This window comes from Lonchura striata, chromosome 18 (assembly GCF_046129695.1).
Source record: "Lonchura striata isolate bLonStr1 chromosome 18, bLonStr1.mat, whole genome shotgun sequence".
In the NCBI taxonomy this organism is placed as follows: Eukaryota; Metazoa; Chordata; class Aves; order Passeriformes; family Estrildidae; genus Lonchura; species Lonchura striata.
The window spans coordinates 8,910,893-8,932,309 of NC_134620.1; the positions used below are offsets into that span (position 1 = coordinate 8,910,893).

The 21,417-nt window shown below is 44.8% G+C and overlaps 1 protein-coding gene across 17 annotated transcripts in view; it reads right to left on the bottom strand.

Annotated features, from left to right (window-relative positions):
• Positions 1–21,417, bottom strand: part of FBRSL1 (fibrosin like 1) — a 501,938-nt gene that overhangs the window by 359,341 nt on the left and 121,180 nt on the right. For all 17 annotated transcript variants that reach the window (XM_077787180.1, XM_031506236.2, XM_077787189.1 and 14 more), the window contains exon 2: positions 8,206–8,406. In XM_077787180.1, coding sequence (XP_077643306.1) covers positions 8,206–8,406 — 201 coding nt within the window. The remainder of the gene's footprint in view (positions 1–8,205; positions 8,407–21,417) is intronic.

Below are 21,417 nucleotides of genomic sequence, written 5' to 3' on the forward strand. Positions count from 1 at the left end.
TGGGAGGTGGAACACAGCATCAGCTTCCGTAGGCTTCCACAAGGAAAGCCAAGTCAGCTGGACCAGTGCCACTGAATGACTTCAGGCAAGGACTGGCAGCTGCCAAAGCAATCCTGCTCCAGCTCCTGGCACACTGGGCATCCCAGCAGCCTCCTGCAGAAGCTGAGATCCACGGCCAGCAGTCAGCAGGGACAAGTTCTGCATGAGGAAAGCAGCAGTACCTCATGAAAAAGGTATTTATCCTGCCTCAGCCACATGTGACATTGGGATGAAATTTTGTTTGTTTAAAATCAGCTCAGATTTAGACTGGTGTGGCGCAGATGGTTTAGTCATCATTACTGATAAGTGTGCTAGGAGAAGAATATTGGCTGTCTGCATCACCACCAATGTGCTTATTTCACACCAATAAAAATACCTGTGATCATCCCAAAGATCATGCAGACATGTGGTGCAAGCAGAGGAACAGAGGCCACAGTTAGGTAACAGATCCCAGCCTTTTCTGCAAAGTTAGCTAAAATATTGGGCAGCTAGCACTTAAATCAAGGTGAAGTAACCTTTTAGATGCTTCTTGTCCAAATTGGAAAAACAACCTCCAAAAAGACTGTGGCATCTTTAGGGTCCTAGCCCCTCCTGCAGCATTCTCACTGAACCTGGGAATAATGTCTCTACATATCTCACAGGACACCTGGAACATGTCCTATCTCACAGCTATGGAAAGATGTACAATAAAAACCTCCAGCCAGGGCTCTGAATCTATTCAAATAGCTCACACTACTCCATTTTTCAACTTGCTAAAATCACAAGATCCAACAGAAGAGCTTTATCTTGGTACCGTCTCCAAAAAAAAAAAAAAAAAAAAAATATATATATATATATCTAAAACAAAGTGAGAGGAAGGAAGGAGGAAAAGAAAGAGGACTTAGTGCATTGTGTCAACCACTCATATTCAACAGAGAAAAAGAAACGAGTGGTTATAGCTTCCTGAAAATTACTTCATGTAATTAAATTCCTTTCTCTAAATTACAGACCATTTAGCTCGTCTTTTATAACAATGTAACCAGTGACCACCAACAACCTTTTTTATAGCATCTAATGCCACATAAGTTGTTAGCAATGAAATTTCCTTTTTATTTCTCCCTTTCAAAAGAAGCTGCTGTAATGAGATTCATTCACAACTACTTACAGACTGTCACCGAGAAGAGAGGATCGCCTTGTTTCCCTTTATTCTGCTCCTCTCTGAGGCTATATTTAAGCAAATGTGACCTAAAGTCATTATCAGTCATCTCAATGCAGGCAGAGAAGTTAAAGGTGACCAGCAAGAGTTTTAAAACATGGATCTTATAACTGGTTTGATTCCCTACACACATACAACATCACTTCCTAACGCTGCACCAGCATGGCTTAACTATCTTCCTACCACTTGAGTTTTCTGGCCTGTCTTAACTTTGAAACCACCAGGACCATCAGGTCAAGACCTGTTTGCAAGCCCTGTTTGCTGGGGACGAGTCCTGCCCGATGGGAGCTGCTCTGGGTGGCTTCCTCTGGACTGCCCTCCTTAGGAAATCCCTACAATGTGTAACTCCAGTTCCAGAGCTGCAGCTCCATGGGGAGCCCCTGGAGTCACTGCAGACAGCCCAGCACAGGCAGCACTGGTGCATCCAGTGCTTTGTCACCAATGCTCCCCAAATCTACTCCAACACGTCCTGAAAAGTGCCAGCAGCCATCTGCAGGCCTGACCACCCTGCTGCTGGGAGAGGTTGAAATGGAGGTGAGTGGGGACAGACAGGAATTTTGGAATAGAGGAAAAGCAGAGACAAAGAAAGCAGAAGGCAGTGCTGCAGGCAAAGCCTTGGGGTGTAGCTGTGAACACAGCAGGGTCTGATCCTCAAACACACAGCAGGGAGCAGAGTGCACTCACTGCATCCCTGCATCCCCATCCCCACAGCCCCCCTGCTCTGACACCAGGAACAAATCAAGAAAAAGCCCATGGCAGTAAATGCTGGCCAGGTGAGCCAGCCCTGCCCAGCCCACACAGGCAGCTGAGCCTCTCTAAAAGAATCTAAAAGAGCTCTAAAGAGCTCTACCAAAGCAGAGGAAAGTGGGGCACATGGAGCAGCCACACTGGCAAGGGAGGGTCAGCTACAAAAGGGGAACCCACTGGTCCAAGGAAGCGTTTCACTATTCAGTGAACAAGGCAAAGCCACATTCTTTACATGTCACACTTCCAGCAGCCAAAACATGCTTTACCTCACTGTTTAGAAAATATTATTTGCAATGTAGTAAAATCCAGCATATGCTTCTGTTTCATTCTTCAGCATTAGTCTAAAAACAGTTGGACACCCCACAATTCTAATGAGCATGATCTCTTCAATTTATGTTTCCCTACCAGAACTGCAGAGGGTTTTGAAATACATTTTTTCTGGCTTAAGCAAAGGCCGCCTCCTGTCACAGTTCCCAGAGGGTTTATGGCACTGTTTTGCACTACTCCTGAAGCAGTGTGTTACAGAAATCTGTTATGGAAGCCGTGCTGTAGCTCTCCAAAGGTGGCTGCAATCCCATGATGAAGTTACCTGTGCCACAGCTATAATGCAGACTTTAATGGCTATGGGTTGGTACAGCATTTTAAATTAACTACACACTCTGCAAAGTTCTCCCTCTGCTGCAGAGCAGGCTCTGCAGCCACTTCAAGAATCTTGATGAATTCTTGGATAAATTTAGCAAAAACAACAGCACTTCTTTGTAATAGCAGGGTTTCATTTGGGAAATAAACATCCACTTTTTATTTACAAAGGATTTTTCCTCCTCCTGCCACTGCTGTGCTATGCCCACTGCTTCCCTCTACTTTGATCCAAAAAACAGAATACCAAGTGCCTAACCAGGACTTAAAGCAGATTTTTAAATTAGTTCCTGACAGTGCAAACAGATTGCTATTGATTGAAATGAGGCTGATTTTTAGGCCTTGGATTAGCAAACCTAATGCCTGGATGCTGTGCTGCCCATTTCAGCGCTTTGCGCCGCTGCTCCCCAGCGGCTTCCCCGGCAGCTGTGCAGCCTCTGCGGCTGCAGAGCAGCGGAGAGAGCAGGGCAGGGCCATCTGCGGCTGCCTGCAGCCCTGCTCAGCCTCCTCCCAAATCCCCAGGGCAGCACCTGCCCTGCACCCTCAGCAGGAGCTTTGGAGCCAGCCAGGCTGCTCGGGAGGTCAGAGGGAGTTGGTGTTTGGGAAGGCTTTGCTGGACGCAGCACCACAGCTCACCGAGCCGGGGACCTCCACTCCAGCACGGCCGCTCTGGGTGGAAGCAGAGCCCTGGGGAAGCCAAAGCCTGGCTCTCCTCCCCAGCAGCCCGGCCAAAGTCTGGACAGAGGCTCCACACAGGTAATGGCACCACCTTACCAGCCCTGCTCTCCCAGCCAACACAAATTCCTGCTTTAAAAAAATCAGTCTAAGAGCTTTCACGTCCAAATTGTACATTCTTCTTACAAAGGTAGAAATGGATCCTGCTTTTAAGCAACATTTTTACTGATTAAAAGAAAATGGACTTTTTTCCTTTTGCTTTGTTGTTCGGTTTCAAAGAATGTTTAAATAACAATATCTGCTAACAAAAAGGGTAATATCAATTAGAAACAAAAAAGAAACTAGTTTGTATAATTTCAGTGTTCAAAAGCAGTGAAATGCAAACACCAAAGCAGCACACACCAAACCAAACCAATCACCAAAACCCACATTAAAGGCAACCTTTCTTTGTCTTTTTTTTTTCCCTGTAAGCTGACTGCCAAGAATTCATTGGGTTTTAGCAGAGATACTGAAGGTAACAGAATAATTTACGGTTATATCTAGACCCTCTTAGACACAATTCAGATTCCACATGCTATGTTATTAAGCCATGGAAGAACAGGCATATCCATGTCCTCTGGCTAAAGACAAAGGCTCCAAAGGTTATTTTCCAGACTCACTCTCCTGTGTGGCAGCTGAACCTCAGCTAAGAAAGGGACATTTCAGCCTCTGAACCATGCACCACTAGAGCACACACTGCCTCCAGCCCACCAGTGGCTACAAATCCAAGCATGATAAATACTATTTACCATTATCTGAAAAATACAAGTAAAACTCAAGCAGCTACACAGTTCTATTGCCCAACTGTCAGCATGAGCAGTATGATGCCAAAGGAAATCTTCCACAGTATTTCATTATCCAGACAAGCTTCTAGACTATTTCTCTCTGTCTTGGGAAAGGCCCCATAGCTTTTCAATACCACCAGCACACACAAATGGGGCCAAGGGTATGTAAATGGTTTGAAAAGGAGCTATCAATTTTCACCTAGACATCAGAAGAAACAACATGCATCCTGGATGGAAAAAATGACTTAGTGTATCACCTTTAGCTCAGATCAGCAGTAACCCAGAGCACAGCCCTCCTGGGGGGCAGGGAGGGTGTTACATCCATTAATGAATGTTGGATAACGAGATGATGAGCATCACAGAGAAACCACATGAATAGGTAATCAAACTTGTTAATGCAATTTAGCAGTTCCAGTCCAGCAAGAGCAGCACCAACACGACACATTAATCACCAACAGCACTCAGCAGTGTGGGGAAGCTGGGGAGTGAATGAGCTCGGGGATTTGCTGTGCCTTCCCTCCCTCCAGGAAGCTCTCGGGAAGCCTCAGAGATGCCACAGCACCAGGACCCTGTAAGTCCCCTGCCCTCTCCTCCCCGGCTGCAAGCCCAGCACGCTATTTATGAGCACTAAATACGTGCTACACCACCCTCTCCTCAGCTTCTCCCTCATCTCGGGTGATTTAAACAGTGGGTGAGAAAAGGAAGGAGGAGGTGTAAGACACTAATCTTCGTGACAAATGACTATCTGCAGAACACTGTGTTATTACAGCCGCATTTAACATCTAAATATATTCAACACACCATGATGCTCCCAAGCTGACTAAACAGAGAGCTTGAGGTTAAACTAACTGGAAATATTAGCAATTCTTTCCTATTAAACTCTTTATAAACTCCTTTAAACTCTGTATAAACTCTTTTCGCAAGGTCATTGTACAGAAAGGGTAACGTGTTCTAAAACCCAGAAAAAAAAAAAAAAAACAAAAAACCCAAACTCCAACTATTCTATGCCCATGATGCTCAGACATTCAGAGGGATAAGCAACTCCAAAAATGAAACCAGAAAAGAGAAGAACAGCTTAGCTAAGGCTAATCAAAGACTGACTCACAAGTTCAAAGAGTGACTCCCCAAAAACTGGAAGAACAACATAGGACACATAAGGGAACACTGGAACTAAGAGGTTCCATAGTATATGTACCTCTTACTTAATCCAGTCAAATTACACATCCAACCCTTTAAATCCCTTAAAATCCCTTAGAGAGGTGACAGGCTGCACTCCCCCACCAGCACTGTCCTTGTCCCCCATCCTTTCTGGGTTAGCTTTTGAAAAGGCCATGACTCAACTTGCAAGGAATGCTCCTGTGCTGGAGGAGTTGCAGCCTTTCAGAGGGGCTGGATTTACTGCAGGACACTCTGCTGCACCAAAATTCACCACAGCTCTGAACACTTTCTCACTGCTTGACATACCTGATCCTGGTGATTGTAAAGGCTTTTCTTGATCCCCATTGTAGAACAGCAGTTTGAAGTCAGCACCTTTCCCTGTGTACTGACAGCAGCCCCAAACTCTGACAAACCTTGGACAAAAGGACCATTTGAAATGCCTTTTTCTCCCTCTGCTTAGTTACAGTAAGAGATAAATGTGTTTGAATGATTTTTATACACAGTTGGGAGTAATAGGCTGGAAAGGACAGATTGGTTCTTGCAGCCCTCTCCCCATAGCCTGAGGTACAGAACAACCAAATATTCAGAAGCAATAGCAATCTGGATGCTTTGTCAAATGGAGTGAAGTATAAATCTAATTTTCTAAACAAAGCAGACAACCTGGCACTGAAATCAGCTTACCACTTTGCACCTCTCTACAAGGATTAGCAGAATGCCATAATTATAATGCCCAATTTGATTTATTAGAGGAAGCTGCATGGAAAAGATGACAATTCAGTAGCATTGTGAAGAGAAGGGATGAGAGTAGAAGGAAAGCTTCAAATTGAACAGTAATTTCTAAGCAACATCTCAATATAATTAGCATTAATTACAGTAAGCTATCCAAATTAGGTATAAACCTATGTTAAATAACGCTGAGATGCAAAAATCACCCCCAAATTCCAGGAATCTTAGTATTATAGCAAATTTGTCCAGACAGCTTGGCAGGAAATGCCAGAATTCTAGGTGTGAACTTCATGATTACTAAAAAAAAAAGAAAAATTATTGAATTTGTCTATATAATTTGCATAATGAATTTGAACTAAAAATAGCCTAGTTTATGTAGTTTATATTTTGCTGCTACTTTAATCAACTTAACAGACCTCCAAACTTGTCTGGTTTTCACAATTTTTATCAGCTAGGATAATAGCAGATATTTAAAAAACCTCCCTTTCCAACAACAGAGGAATTCTAAGTGTGACTTATTTAAAGAGGCACCATGTACTAATGAGTCACTCATCACAGGTTTTCTTTTATATTCTTTGTGCAAGCTCCTCACTCTTTTTAGAGTTTGTTACTTATCCTTACAGGTTTAAAAAAAAATAAACAGTGGAAGTTGAATTTAGGTTTTTATGAATGCGGCAGCAAATCCCCTATTTAACCACTGATGGCAGCCAAATACTATTCAAAAGAAATAAGTAAAAACATCCTCATTTTTCAAAGCTGAATTACCAAGAAACTAAATATTTGGTAAACTAAGGCAGCAGAGTATGAGGGAAATTGGAATCTGCCAGTGCAACAAAATCTCTTATCCCAGAGGCTTCTATGGAAGTGCTATGAAATCCCTAGTGGACACAGCTATGTGAAACAGGGTTTTAAATTTCACGTAGAAGATGTCACTGTTAACAACCTCTTCCTCCTGCAGGAAGGGGGAACCTCCCCACTGTCTCACACATCCACAACTATGCAAATCCCTGCCATGCACTGGATTTCCTGCAGTGTAATAGAATTGAAGAAACAACTTTCACCAGAGACCATGAGAATTTCTAACTTAAAATGTGATGAGCCCTTCTAAATCAGTATGCTGAAAAACAAAAGAATATGTGGTGGAGAAGATATAGGGGAGTGCTTCATAACATAACCTTCACCACATTTTTAAATGTTAAAGTATTGCAAGTCTGAAAAAACACTTCCAGTAACTGGACAATTCAATCTTTGGCTGTCTGGCACACACACAGGATTAGTTTCACAGAACAGAAGGTGGCTTGAGTTAAACAGCTCTTTTTTTTGCTAGAGAAATGGAGAATAAAAACCACTTTTTCATCGTAGTGTGTTTCTTAGCTCAGAACAAATGCTGGAAGGTCAAGTACACTGGTGTTCCCACTGGCTGCCACTTGGCACCCTGTTAAGGACAGCTGGGAAAGTGTCCACGGAGAGATGCTGCTGTGCCATGGAGACTGCCAACCCATGAATGCACACTAAGTCACTAACAAACCTCCCTGCTGAGCAGCAGTTAAGTGATAAAGAGCCTGCCAGCCTCCAAGCCTTTTCTTTGTCACCTGCCCCTCTGTGGCTCAGATGGAGACTCTGGAATAATTCCCTCCAGCATGACAACTCTTCCTTCATTAATGCTTTACCACATTTTAGAAGGGTACACAAGAAAGAGTGCCCAGGGCACAGCTTCCTGCAAAATGACTTTTCACTTCTAAAATACTTAAATAGTCTCTCCTCCTCAACACTCTCTTTTGGGGGTAAATGAAACCCAAGTCGTGAGATGGACAGAGAAGTCTGCAACTTCCAGGTGCATGTTGCCCAGCACAAATCCTCCAAAGGAGGTGATGATCTGATGGATGATTCCTACCTGTGTTCCAGACCATCAGGGCCACAAATCTACCATAGGAACCACTGAACTGTCTCAAAGCTGCAGGCACTGGGGAGAGCTGCTGCCTCCTGCCTACATTACTCAGTACAGTGGCTCCCACTTCAGCTTATGGACCCTGCCCCCAGCACAGGATTTATGCAGTGCCACAAGTCTCCTAAGAGGCATTGCTTTCACCAGCACAGATCACCAGAGAAGCCACTTACATGGACAACCTCAGCTGCCAACAAGGACAACATTTCACAGTGCCCAACACCAAAGATGGTCTCTTCAGGTGAGAAGTATCTCCCTACCTGTTTGGATAGCTTCAAGGGGAGCTTCTTCTTCATCCGCTCCTTGCCTCTTTCTGCCTCTCTCTCGGAGCTCCCCGCATCATTGTTATGGCCATTTTCACTTGGCTCAGCAGATACACAGTTTTCAGATTCTCTAGGTTTCTTGCCTGGATGCCTCTCCCATTTCTCCTTCCGCTCCTGAGGCTTTAGTGACATGTCCTTCTGTAGAGGAGATTAAAAAAGAGAATGGTAAGTTCTTTATGTTCTTTGTGGCTACCTTTAAGCATTAAGATGTATAAATATTCAATAAAAACACAAACAAGACAGTGTGTATCTTCCAGAGATGACGTAAAATGAATAATTAGGCATGCACAACCAAACAGTAATTTTAGATTAGATTAGGATGAATATTCTCCAGGCTATGTGTTTGATTAATTTCAGTGATGCTGAAACCGGGTATGAAAATGAGCTCACTTCAGATTAATTCAGAAACCATACGTCAAGACACATGAGCAAATCAGCATCCTGAAGGGAAGCCTTAAACTGTTCAACTGAAACAGAGGTGGGTTTTGTTTTGTTTCTGATCTGAGAAGTATCAGACCCCCCCTGGGGCTGACAGTCTCTGATTCACAGCAGCATTCATATGGAGAAAGGCACTTCTAAAGCCCTACCACAAATTCCCTGAGCCAGAGAGATCAATGGGATCCAAACACACAACAGAGGTTGAACACTTCTAAGTGTTAAGTGTCTGCCCCAACCAGGCTGTAACACACACTCCAAGCACAGTTTGAAAGCAGGTATGTCATGTCATAATGATTAACATTGGAAGTGAGATCAGAGAAGGGAATTACTCTGCTATCCCTGGCATCTCTGAGGACTGGAAGCTGAACTCCCAGTGACAGTGTACCAAACTCTCTCTCTATGCACACCGTGTGGAAAAGGAGTTGAAGAAACAATATGACAAAACATTATGACACTGGGTCACTACAGCTAGATACATTTTTCCCTTATGTCTTTTATTAACTGCTCAAGGATAAAAACTGAATCCTTATGGGAATGATTTGCAGGGTATCTATTCCGATTATTTTTTAATGTGAGGTAAATAGATTAGGAAATACCCTAAAAGCATTGCTTATTATGCCAAAACTCAGCCACAGGTATTTTTCTAAATGCCTTGCTTTTGATTCAAGCAGTTACATGACAGGTATTTGTTTCTTACATGAATGGAGATCACAATACAACTGCTCACATCAATGCACACACCTTCAGTACGCAAAAGAGCTCGTGAAAATCATTAGCTCTCTACTCTCTCAAAAACTGAAGCCCAACAAAAAAAGAAAATTAGGAACTGGAATGAAATGCCCTGCTGATTGCTCCAGATTACTTCCTCCCCCTCTTCTTTAATTAGTGAATTGACTGCCTCAGTGTGCAACATGCTGATTCCACTCCAAATCAGTCACTTGTTTAAAGTTACCCTTCCCTGGGAAGTGAGATGATGCATTGGCACTTTAGGGTCACAGACACATTGAAATTAGAACCAAGGCAATAAAATACAGCTGTTTCCAGTTCCAGCCCAGGCTCCCAGAGAATCAGCCAGCACCTAACCTCTGTACACCTTGCACAGAGTCCTGTGGGGCTGGAGGCTCCTCTTAGAGCACACCCAAATATATCAAGTTGAAAACCTCCAAAGATACAACTCTTCCACCAAAATTAAAATAACTAGCACTGTCTTGGAGCACAGAACACAGCTCAGCTTGCCTATTCCATTATTAGGGAAAGAGCAAGGAAAATACCTGTCTGACATTATTACCCATGAATGACAAAGGAATATAAATCAATGTTTAGTTGCTCACTTTGATTTTCAGTTTAAAGGTAACACTTTAAAGCACCAGTTCAAGATGCCAATTGAAGAAGGTCATATTGTGCTGTTTACTGGGAAGCTACTGAGATAAAAATCAAATGGCTAATCTTCAGCAACTAATCAAAAACTTGTCACGTGGAAATGGTATCTGCTAACTGATATTCAGCAAAACATTGGAAACAGGAATCGCCACAAACATGCACTTCTTCACAAAGGCAGATGCACCTTGTGATGTGACAGCAGGCGCAAGGAAGATGCTGCATAAGATGACCCCTGATAGGGGAGAAAGGAGTTTGGGGGACAGAGAAATGCCACCACCTGAGAGCACCAGCAAATCGTGCACTCCTGCTTGAGGGGCAATATTCATTTCTAAAGATGCCTTCAAAGCCAATAAATGACCATTTTGCTTTAAACTCAATCTGGTTTCACGTGGTGGTTGGGTCTCTGTTAATGCTTTAGGGAAAGTCTTCCCTTGGTACCCACAGCACATTCACTGCAGGTTTTCAGATGATTCCTTTCGCCATAGAACTGGTCTACAAATCTCCATTTTTTTTCCTTACTGAATCCTATAAAATTCCCTACTTCGAAATGCAGCTTTTCATCCCTATTTTGTCTGGAGATTTAAGGCTTGTCTCACTGCTGAGCTACTAGCAAAATTAATTCATGAAATACAGTTATAGCTGGATCAAAGCCAAGGAAATAATTCATTCGCTTGTAGTGCCATCCAAGAATCTCAAGCACTTTCCAAACAGCCCTGAATTAAGCCCCAAGGCCAAGGCTGCTCCTGCCTCCAGAGGGGGACAGTGGAGGGAGACCTGGGGCAGCCACAGGGACAAAGCCACGTTTGTGTGACAAGAAAACCTGCTCCAGAGTCCCTTTTCTCCCAGCTTCAGCAGAGGACACAGCCCACAGGATTTTTCCTGGGCAGGCAGGACACTGAGCTCAGCATGTCCCTGCTGACAGAGGGTGACAGCAGGCTCTTCTCTGGGCTGCTAAATGCAGACCTCTGCAGCCTCAGGCACAGAGCAGGAGGGGGCTAATGGAGTTTCTGTTCTTGCCTCCTTTGTTTCCTTTCTATTTCCTCTACTAAAAGAGCCTTCCAGTGATTGCTCTTTTACTAAAGTTTATGACCTCCAAGTTGGGGACCTCACTTAGCACAAGAGCGTACTATTTTTGGATGTGCATCTGTGCTTGTGCACAGGCAATTGCTGGAAAATTTAAGCACATCCAGAATATACAGGACATCACAAGAGGGGACGTTTATTGATGCACCTTGACAGACTTCAGCCCAGAAACCCCAACCTGCAGGTGAGGCTGGCCTCCTGACAAACTGCCCCACTGGAGCCTTTCCCCCAAGGCAAGCCCAGAGTAGCAGGTATTTTCACCCTCTGCACATCAGGTAAAACCTGCAGATTCACACAGTGACAGCACCTGAAGTCAGACCCCAAAGTCAGCAGGTCTTCACATCAGCCTTGTGGTTTCTGCCCAACCCAGGTCTGCAGAGCTGACCACCTTTCCTGCCACAGCTCCACTAAATCCCCTTCCCCAGCGAAGGCTGGTGGGTCCAGGCCCATTCTCTCTTCTCGGTTCCAGAAAAAAAGACTGCTAAATCTTGCTTTAGAATACAGAAAACTGTTTTATTCCTTACTACTCATTGCTTCCAGGACTGTCTCCTACCTGTCCTCACTTCAGAATTTCTCTGACACCTTCCAGGGCAGGCTACAGCCTCTCCATCTGCAGCCCCCTTGTCTGTCTGGGCTGCAGACAGAGTGCAGATGGTTCTAATTGGCTGCATGGTTACAGATAAGGAAGAATTAGGCCTCACTTCAGAGCCTCTTTTCTGGCAGTTACTCCATGAAACACACAGATTCTATCTCCCTATTTGTTTATTTGGATGTACAGACAGCAAAGAACACTTCATGGAAAATGGGGTTGTGGTACCTCCTCCAGCTCCCCCTGGACTACCTCACACACCAGCAGCTGTGGAGATTCACTGACAAAGACCCTGGCAAAGGCTGGCAACCCATGCTGGCCCTGCAACAGATTTTGGGAGTCCACTATAAAAACCTTTGTGATTCTTTTCCATCACTATCAGGCCAAGCTGGTTATGCAACTGCACCTCTGCTTGCAGCGGATCTGGCAGGAACCCTGAATCACTTGCAACACTCCTTCCTGAAAAGCCATTTTTCTTCTGCCACCAAGGCACAGCTGCAATCTCCAAAGACACTCAAGGTACACACAACCCAGTTTGTAAGTACAGCTGGGAATAATGTGGCTGCACAGCCCTCAGCTCTGGAATGAGACTGTTCTTACCCCTAAAATGCCACAGCAAGACACTTCTGCACAATGGACTCCACGTTTTGTGTTTGATCAGGAAATAATGATTAGCCCTGGAGGATCCTGGCACAAGCTCACATCCCACAGCCATCCACTGGCTGGAGTTTTCGCTGCCTGTTTGCTCAGCCCAGCTCAAACTCAGCCTTAATCCTCTGAATTTACACAGCTCTGAGATCTCAGAAAGTGTGCAGGGGAAGGCTGTGGTTGTAAATACCTTTCATACACAGGGAACACTTAAAGAACCTGAAGGAAATGTCCAAAACCCACACAGCTAGATGAAAACCCTCGAGTCTGCTGCTGGGATGCAGAGGGTAAAAATAACACCTACAGAAAATAAAATAACTATCCTTAGGCCTCGAGCATCAGTTCAAAATGCAGCCCTGGTGCAAAATCAAGTCCATTACAATCCCCCGTCCCCAGGGCCCATCGGACACTGCGAGGCTCAGCCAAGGACTGGTTACACTCCACTCCTGCCAGACTGCCTCTGCCAACTGCAGAAGATTACATGGGCTGATTTCCCAGAAGGAAGACAGCCTGCAGCTTCTCTCTTCACTGCAGCACTTATTCCTTAAGTTGGGCAATGCGAAATATCCTACCCAACATCACACAGGAGAAGGATCCACACAAAGGAAATGAAAAACACCACTGCCTCTGAAACTGAACCTGCTTGTCCACGCTTCTGCCTCCAGCTTCTCTCAAAAAATTGCAATGGAAAAGCTCTTGAGGATCTCAGCACCATCTATCCTTGTATCAACTCTATCATGCAATTAGCAGTAGGGTTATCAAATGTGTTTGTTTAATAGTTCAGGGAAAGATCCCGGCTCAGAAAGGATCTGAAACAGATTTTTAAGTAGGTGATTTTTTAAATATTTCTACTGACCTGATAGTTTATAGAACAGCACCACAGAAACAATTGCTGACAATGTTCTCGTACTTTCTAAGCAGACAAAATACATTACAAATAGACAGGATCACTACTAACACAAACCTACTGTCCATTTATTTGCATAAAGGGGACACAGGAGACAGTAATTCAAATGGAAAGATAATATTGGAGATATACATAAAAAATGTACATGAAAGACTAACTTTAAAGTATAGATTTGAAGATAGATCTGTAGAGAGAGAAACCACTACAAGAACAGGAGCCAGCACAAGAAGAGATGAATAGCCAAAAGGCAAATTAAATTAGGTGAAAAAATAAGGAAGAAAAAGGATAAAAAAGGACTACTGAAGGGCATCAGGTAGCACTACACCAATCTGACTGAATTTGAACTCAGCAGGGTGAACAGGCAGCAAACACAACTGGAGACCTCGAAAATTACTAGAAGCACATGTAGCAGTGGGAGAGGGGAGAAGTTTGAGCTCTGCCCTGGAGAGCTGTGGGCAGAGTTTGCTGGCAGTGAGGCCAGGGAGGGTGGGGAAGGGGGGATGGCAGGGTGGGGTGGGCAGGGTGGGGAAGGAGGGATGGCAGGGTGGGGAAGGAGGGATGGCAGATGGCAGGGTGGGGAAGGAAGGATGGCAGGGTGGGGAAGGAGGGCCGGCAGGGTGGGGAAGGAGGGCCGGCAGGGTGGGGAAGGAGGGATGGCAGATGGAAGGGTGGGGAAGGAGGGATGCCCACAGCTCAGCACTGTGGCTCCTTGCTGGAAGCCCCCAGCAGGAGGCCAGCCCAGACTCCTGTCCCAGAGTGTGTCTGAGCCCAGGGCACTTGGGGAGCAGGCTGCTGGCATGCCCCACCATCGGCTCCATTTCCACCGATGGGGAAGTTCTCACTTCTGCTGTAATATAACACACGCTTGTTTGTTTTACTTCCCAGCCCTCTCTTCTCCCCCACTGCGAACTTCACTGCAAACATAACTCAAGCACCCCCAGCCTCTCAGCCAAAGACACTAAAGCTGTTTTAAAAGGCAGAAACAAGAGTCTAGATCTGAAGTGACTTTTTTGCTTTGACCCGACATTCAAGAAGCGCAATCAATATCAATTAAAATGATTGCAAATGAAATCCTTGCTTGTTTAACCTTGGACTGCAATTCTCCTTTCACAGCTGACATATTCCAGATGAGTTTGGGTCCTGCTTTTTAAAATGCATCACATTTGCTCTGACCCTGTCACATGTTTAGCTCAAGAATAAGAAGACTTTTTGACAAGACAGATTTGGAAATGTTAAGACATTTGAAGCCGACACTGGTTTGCGGGTTTATGATACACGATTTAACTTAAAAATACAAGTGGATGAACCAAGAAACTTACTGTAATTGAAACACTCACATTTATTACCAGAGGATATGTTCCTGTCACCTATGAATAGCTGAAGAGCAAGCTGCCATACTCTGCTGAACTCCCACTGTTATGTCTCCTAAGAATTAAGACCTTTGCTTGTAGGACCTCAAAGACACGGTATCATGTACAGAAAGCTTGGACAAATGTTACTTCAATAAAACATAGTCAAAAATTACAAAAAAGAAGGTCAGTTCACTGTTCTTTTAAATGCACTTCAATCCACGTTGAATTTACAAGGCTTTGATTGCTCTTTTTGTTTGCATGTGACCTGAATAAATAATGATATAGTGCTGAGCAGTAATTGTTTTTAAATATTGAGGAGAAAGGGGGTGATACTGCTCCCTTCCTTTTTTCAATTACTTAAGGAAAAATCCAGTCCTCTCCTTCCACAGTAGTAGGAAATACATGGAAACAGAGTGTTTAACACTCATTTAGGGGACAATAAAAGTAAGAACGCATGCAGCAAACACCTTCACTTTAGCAAGAGGCCAAGGAAATCCGCAGTAATGTCAGCATAGGGCTGCCCATGTTTTTGGTATAAACCCCTGTCGACCACCACCCATCGGGGAGGTGGATACACAAAATCTCTGGGATTTGAAGCTGCACTCCACGGGCTCCATGGGCAGCCAGCTGTGACTTTCTCCCTCTCCTCCAATTTCCTCCTTGGAGCCTGCAGGCGCCTCGCTGCAGAGAACTGCACTCGTCTTCCTCGCTGCCTACCCACAGACACTGCACAGCTATTAGAACTCCCACAGGTGCTTGCTGTCCATCAGAAAGGAAATGATCCCATTTTAAGCCATCAGTATTTCCTCCAGTGATGGCAGTAAATGCCCGACGAGTGCTCGCAGAATTACTGTCAGCGGAAAGTGTGTCAGAGAGCAAGGGAGCTTAAATGATTGAAGGGAAGCTGGGGCACCATTTTCAGGTAGATGAAATGAGGCATATTGCAAGTGCAGCCTGCCCAGCTTTTACAGCCTGCAGGAGTGCTGAAAGGTGCTGCTGCCCAGGCACCAGCAGGCCACCCTGCCCAGCTTTCACTGCAGATAAAAAAGTACATTTTGGCTAAAGCTGCTTTCAGGCAAGATTGGAAGCTCAGCCTGCCTGGTTCATGTAGTGTACAAAAAAGCTGCAAAGAGCTTGTGCCTGTCAGACAGCACCTTCTCCAGCTGATTTGATCGCTGCACTGCCAGGTGTGACGGCTGCGCAGGGAGCACATCCTTCTGCAAACTCCCATCCTCCCAGGAGCTCCTTCCCAAGGGACCCATCAGGAATGGCAGCAGCACCACATTGCCCAGCATCCCACAATGACAGACTGTGCAAAACATCCCCATCTTGAAGAATGTGACCTGGGGCCATCAATCTCATGTAACTTCCATGGGTATTCAGCAAGTAAGCAGAGTGACACACTCAGGCACGCACTCCATATCAGTGTTTTGGGAAGACACAAGTGTGCCAATATCCAAGGACACCACTGAGCCCTCACTGCTGACAGCTAGCAAACACATGCTTCTTAACAGAGCAGCCTTTAAACACCTAATCTGAACTAATTTCCCTCTCCCCAGATTATTCAAACAGGCACTCCTTGAATTCAAACAGCTCCCACCAAGTGGCAGAATCAGGACCTGAAGAAGCAGCTCCTTCTCTAAGGCCAGATGTGACCATTTCATCCCTCATTTCCAGTCTTACCAGAAAGGTAACACAACCTCCAGTCCCCAGCTGGCCCTAAGCTGCCAAAGGAAAAAGCATGAAGATCCTACCAGCACAAACTGGTGTGGCAGCTGGATGCATTCATCATTACCAATTTTCAGCTAAGCTAGTCAGATAAAACCAGAAACACAATGCTGTGTAAAGATGCCTCCAGCCTATTTATTACAATAGACAGGAATGCTTAGAAATACTGTATCTCTCTTTAAAATTAAAAACAAAAGGAGAAAACCCAACTGCTTCCACCTCTGCTGAGGGGGATGTCATGCTTCCATGAGCTGGACTCTGGAAATGGAGTTAAGCCAAGCTGAGCCTGGGCAGATGGACTGGACACATGGCTCATTTACCAAAGGCAGGGGCCTAAATTGCTCTCCTCCATCTATACTCCTGCATGTAAAGTGTTGATCTTCACAGTGTGAAATACACAACAACCTCAGTATGATTGTACTGACTCCCATGTGAGTAGCTCCATACTCAGACTGAAGAGCTACAGCTATAACCTTAGGTAGCTTGGCCATGACTTCAAGAACCTCAGCCTGATTTCTAAAGTAATTCAAGGCTTCCACCTGCTAAATACGAAGCTTTTCTCTATTTTTTAGTATTCCACCACACGTTCACTTCATGGTACATACTTTTAAAACACAGCCATGAAAAATGCACTGCTCTTAAGGCAGTAGCACCTACAGCATGAAAGCTCCAGACGTATCTCCCACACGGTGAGCACATTCAGTGTAGCAGTAACTGCAGACGTTTTGGGACTCTGCTCCCAGCCTACACTCTTTATTTCCACCTTCCAGGAAGGGTGCAGCTCCCAGTGCTGCTGCAGAGCAGAGGGGTGAACGCTCCTCAGCTCCAGCAGAGCTCTGCAGTTTGACACACCAGGAGAGAGGAGCGCTTGCTCACTCGCTCCTGCCAACTCTGCTGTAGGGGTGAGAGTCTCCAGAAATAAAAACAGCCATATCCTGATCCCTGGGGCTGCGTTATAAATTAATTTATGTTTAAGCACCATGACACTAGAGGCATTTTTTTACCAACTCTGCAGTTGCCCTCAGTGGTAGGCAACAATTTGCAGTTCAGCTGTCATGAGCTCTAGAACGTGTATTCAATAATTAGTCCTCTGGTAGTTTTCTTCTGGCTGGGAAACAAACGACAAGAAATAGAAATGGTTCAACAAGAGGAAATATGCAGAAGCCAGCCTCCTCCAGAAACTGCTGCCCATAGCACATTACTGCAACCTAGGGGGAAAGCTCTGAGCAGGATGACTTCTAGCAGAGAGAGATGCCTTTCTAACCATCTAAATGTCACATGTGCTGATGAAAAGCCCGGGACAGTGCATCTGTGGCACCCTGGGCACCCCTGCTGCTGCTCATGTGCTGCTGGAGAGATGCATTGAACAGTGCAGGCTGCAGCTGTCAGTGTGGCCAGCAGAGATGTCCTCCCACATCCAGGGGCTCAGCACACCACGCGCTCCCGAGCAGCTCTTCTATAACTGGTTTGCTTGAACAAACAATGAGCAGCCAAATGTTTCAATATATCCTTAGGGCATCCTAGAATAGTTTCAAACAGTCTGATATCTGTGGCAGAGGCAAAACATTCATTTATATCCTAGGCAATTGCTGAGAAATGGGAAACACTACAGTAGCAGGCAATTTTAATGTGTTCTATGTTACAAAACATTTTCAGTCAGAGAGCTCAAAGGTCATTAATAGATTTTCATATGTTTACAGACAGCAGCAATTTCAAGCTCTGTAATTTTAAAACTGCATGTCAGTCTCTCAACTTCCAGCTGTTATTTTAACATTAGATAATGAACACAATGCAAAGGTTACACAATCACTTGAACCGGCTTATGCAGCAGATCCAGTCGCACAAATAATTATTAAATTCTAATTACACATATATTATCACTCTTATTACAACAGCAGGGCAAATCCTCTTTTATAGATAGATCAACAGTTTAGAAAAAGAGGCCAGCAAGGTTATGCTTTTAGAGCTGCTCTTCTCTCTCCCCCATCACCTAAAGCACTGCTGATTTATGAGTCTCAGAAACAACACCTTGTTAACACCTCACCAGTCAGTGCACATCCAGCCACCAGCTTCTGTTTTACTTAAGCCCTTTATAGATCCCTAATACAGACATTGATGCCTACTTAAAATATTCATCCTTGATCAGAGGGACAAAAAACCATTTAGTGGTTACCTAGTATCCTGTTTAAATATGCTGTTTTTTCTTTATACAACTACTTTGATTTTGAGAAGACATCCTACAAAACTTAGAGACTTCTCCTAAGGAGAGTGCTGTTATGTAAGCTAAAGCTTTGCAAGACATCAGGGCCCCATAACATAGATTTTTATTTTATTGTAATTGTGGGGTAGATTAAATTATTGTAATCATCTGACTCTTCTATCATGCAGCCAAATGAGCAAAATCACCCAGCAGATATCTCAGGGAAATTTTGGATGTGCACTAGCAAACTATCCTCTTATCACACACGAAAATCAGCAGATTATGTTTTGCTCATGTCCCTCTCTATTCCCAGGCAGTGCAAAGTGTTACTCGCTCTGGTTTATTCTGCCCCCATCCAGCTGTCAGTCACACAGCATGTAACCTCAATGGGAATTGAGGAATCTCATCCCCAAGATTCAGCTTTGAAGCAGGACAGACCAGCAATGTCCCTTTGTGTGACTGAGGTCTCCTGCAGTGACAGCAACGCTACCCTGGCAAAGTGATGTCTCTCTAATCCCCAGTGCATCCTTAGCCAGCCATGGATTTCACACTGGGAAATTCCAGGCTTTGACATTAAATAATTCCAGCTGGGATTTTCAAAGGGTAAGAGATAGGACTCCAATCCCATCACATTCCAAATAGGAAGACCTTAAGGTTTGGTTTATTTTCTTTTTAAGAAGGAAACTTGTATTTCATTCTCATTTCCAGCCTGGTTTCCTCCGGGACATGAAATTGAAAGCAAGAAAGGGAGGGCAAGTGCAGTGCTAATGGGAAGAGAGACTGACAAATGACACCACCAGTTCCTGGGCACATCAGCTTGCACCAGGCCATCCAAGAAGGAACAGATAAATCAGCACATCCATTACTGTTCCCGAGGAAAAGGAGCCTGTGTGATTCCCCTGGTTAGTCTCCCTTGCTGTGAAGGAAGAAGCGACCAAGCAGCACCCAACGAGGACAGCAGACAATTAAAGCATAGAAGCGAACAAACCCAGCAAGCTGCAGCGAGGAGAACACGTGCAGAGCGGGAATGATGTGATCCACTCATCCAAGCATGTCAAACACAGCCCGGGGCAGGCAGAGCTGCCGGGACAAGGACCCACTGCAGGGACAGAGCCCTGCTGTCACTCGCGCCACGCTCCCGCACCAAACCCAGAGCTCCAAGTTTTCATCGGCTTTCACACTCTCTCCATCATGCTTAGAGAACCTCAGTCTTCCCCCAACCAAGAGGTGCTAAGCTCTGTCTCTCTGCAACCATTTCCTCAATTCCCATGCTAAATTGCAAGTTTCTCATAATGCTTAGCTTTCAGATACAGAAACATCTACCTGCACTTCCCAGACCGAAACTGAAGGCTGGCTGGCTTGTAGGACAGTTTTATTCCTTACTCAAACAAGACTTTGCCAGTCAGAGACTAAAGAAAGGGGCATTCATGCAAAGTTTTCCATTTGCTGGTAGCCCTCAACTTTGAAACACAGTAGGGAATTAAAACACGGTAGAGAGCAGCACCTTTCATCCCTGGTGACCCACTCAAATTAGTTAAGAGCACTTGAACATCTGATTCTTGTACATCTGAGAGTTCAACTTTGCCTCTCATTTACTGTTCACAGCACCTTGTCAACAGTAAACAGCGCAGAGAGAGAAATACAGATGCAGTACCCAGCATTTATTTGTTCAAACAGGCATAACCCTTTGGCAAGAACCAAAAAACCAGTCAATGCGAGAAGGTTAAGATGGAACAGATGCAACCAGAGACTCTGGGGAACAGCCTGTGTGGAAGCAGGGTTTTTTTGTGATTGCTTCTGTCTTGTAATTCTTAATAACCCACATCACAGCTGACATCTCCACCAGCTCTCTGCTTCCTTATGCAGATAACCAGAAACAAAAAAAACTGACATGGCAATTATATTGTACACACACACTGCCTAACAACCCTACAACAGCACAAGCAACAGGGAACAAGTACACTTCATGTATGAGATACTTGGTCTAAAAGTTGTTTTAAAACCTGCTCATAAAATCAAGTAAAAGCTGAGGCACAGCTCAAACGTGCAACAACACAAAGAACTGTCAAGACGACAAAAATCTATAAAAGCATCTTGCAACTCCTGTTTGCTAATAAAGATCTAATCTCCATCACAGCTGTAAGCAGGGCACTCCTGGTGCCCTCAGCACATCACACCGGGGCAGCAGCACTTCAGCCGAGGAGGAGAGCCTGGCAGCAGAGCAGGGAGATGCTGGGGGGCAGCAGGCTGGTCCCCTCTGCCACCTCCATCTCGGGAGGCTGTTGCTAAGACACAAAGTGCCCCGGGATGCTGCAGAATCCTCCAGCTCTGCCCCCGCGGTGCTCGGTGCTGTTCCCAAACCCGGCACCCAACGGGTCGCAGCGTCTCTCCTGGAGCTTTGATAATCTCGCTTTTGTGTGCAAAGCAGCTCCTGTCAAGGAATTCAGGGAGCCCTGTGACAGAAAAAACTGCTGATAAAAAGATAATATCAAGAGTACTCCGTTTCAAAAAGCTGATAGAAGGGCACAAGGGGAAATTTCACACATCAGAACAGAAGTGCTCACTAAAGCAGAAAGGGGTTTAAAAACACAGGGGTTTTGAGGTGTTTGTTTCCAGTGAAGGATCCGGTTTTCTCAAGTTCCCCACTGTGACCGAGCAAAATTGTAAGCATTAGTTCTCAGATTTCAGCAGAATCTGAAAAAGCAGGTGACTGAGACACCAGCACTCTCTTTGCAAATATATCAGAGGCAAGTGTATTCATAAACCTTCCAGACCCGGGCTGACAATAGAAAGGCTTTAAAAACCAGAAAAACCGGCTTCAGTG